This window comes from Centruroides sculpturatus, unplaced genomic scaffold, assembly GCF_000671375.1.
Source record: "Centruroides sculpturatus isolate CEXI.00-Female unplaced genomic scaffold, Cexi_2.0 scaffold1027, whole genome shotgun sequence".
NCBI lineage: Eukaryota > Metazoa > Arthropoda > Arachnida > Scorpiones > Buthidae > Centruroides > Centruroides sculpturatus.
Window position 1 is genome coordinate 83392 of NW_019385324.1, and position 976 is coordinate 84367.

Sequence of the window (976 nt, forward strand, 5' to 3'; positions counted from 1 at the left end):
TTTAATTTGGATTTATAGCTGCTCCGCGCACCAAGAAAACTCCGCAAAGGGGGATATAATTGTAAAGAGAAAATTGTTGTTTTATTCTATGAGAATTGCAGATTTTTGGAGTTGTGAGGCAAACTGATCAGCAGTTTAACTGTCTTTTTTTTATTTTTTAAGATCCTATTCGGGCTTGATAAGCAATATTGATTCATAAGAGATTAGTACAGGTGAAGAATGAAGGAATAGTGCTCTGATCCAAACTACCAGGAAACGGAATGAAGCGAATGTTAAGAAATTCAAAGATCTCTCCAATTTATGCATGCTTTATTTTCAAATAAACAAAAATTTAGATTCAATCACGTTTCCAATTCAAATTAGTTCACGTTTTTTCGCATTTCGATTTAAAAATATTACAAAAAATGTATTTAATTAGTAGATTACGTAGGACAATAGAGAAGAAGATGTTCGAAAGTACAACTCTTCCGGCAGCATTCGTCTACAATTCCTCTCTTCTTATTCTGTTGGGAGAGGAACGAAGAAGCCAATCTCGGATTCGCAAATCCATATGATTTACTTAAAAGATTCAAATCAGGATCTGAAAAAAATAAAAAGATTTTATGATTACGAATGAATTTAAAAAAAATCAATATTAAGAAATATATCGCACATAAAAGATCATCGTAGTTGTAAGCAAATCTCTTGTCCTCGGGAATGGGTGTGGTGGTTATGGTGCTGCAAGCCAATCTAACCGTTTCTGCCAATATGGAACCACAAGCCTTTATACTTCTTCGTTCATTGGAACGATGTTGGAATGGAGAAGAAGAAACCAAATGTGCCATGCATACCCATGTAAAAGTGAGGCAAAGTAATGCGTTAGGAGTGCACAACTTAAGTGTTGATCGAGCGCAGTATCAAACCTATAGTTTATAATACATATTTTTTGTACAAATGTATTTGAGTGTACAAATTTTGTACACTCAAATATAGGGGC

The 976-nt window shown here is 34.0% G+C and overlaps 1 protein-coding gene across 1 annotated transcript; it reads right to left on the reverse strand.

The window, feature by feature from the left end:
* Nucleotides 1-308: 308 nt before the first annotated feature.
* On the reverse strand, nucleotides 309-835 carry LOC111637652 (probable insulin-like peptide 5). The gene is made up of 2 exons (XM_023383195.1): nucleotides 653-835; nucleotides 309-580 (listed from the first exon to the last, which is right to left on the reverse strand). Exons 1-2 carry the CDS (start codon nucleotides 822-824, stop codon nucleotides 423-425), a joined length of 330 nt encoding a protein of 109 aa, XP_023238963.1. The 5' UTR covers nucleotides 825-835; the 3' UTR covers nucleotides 309-422.
* Between the last annotated feature and the right edge of the window lie 141 nt (nucleotides 836-976).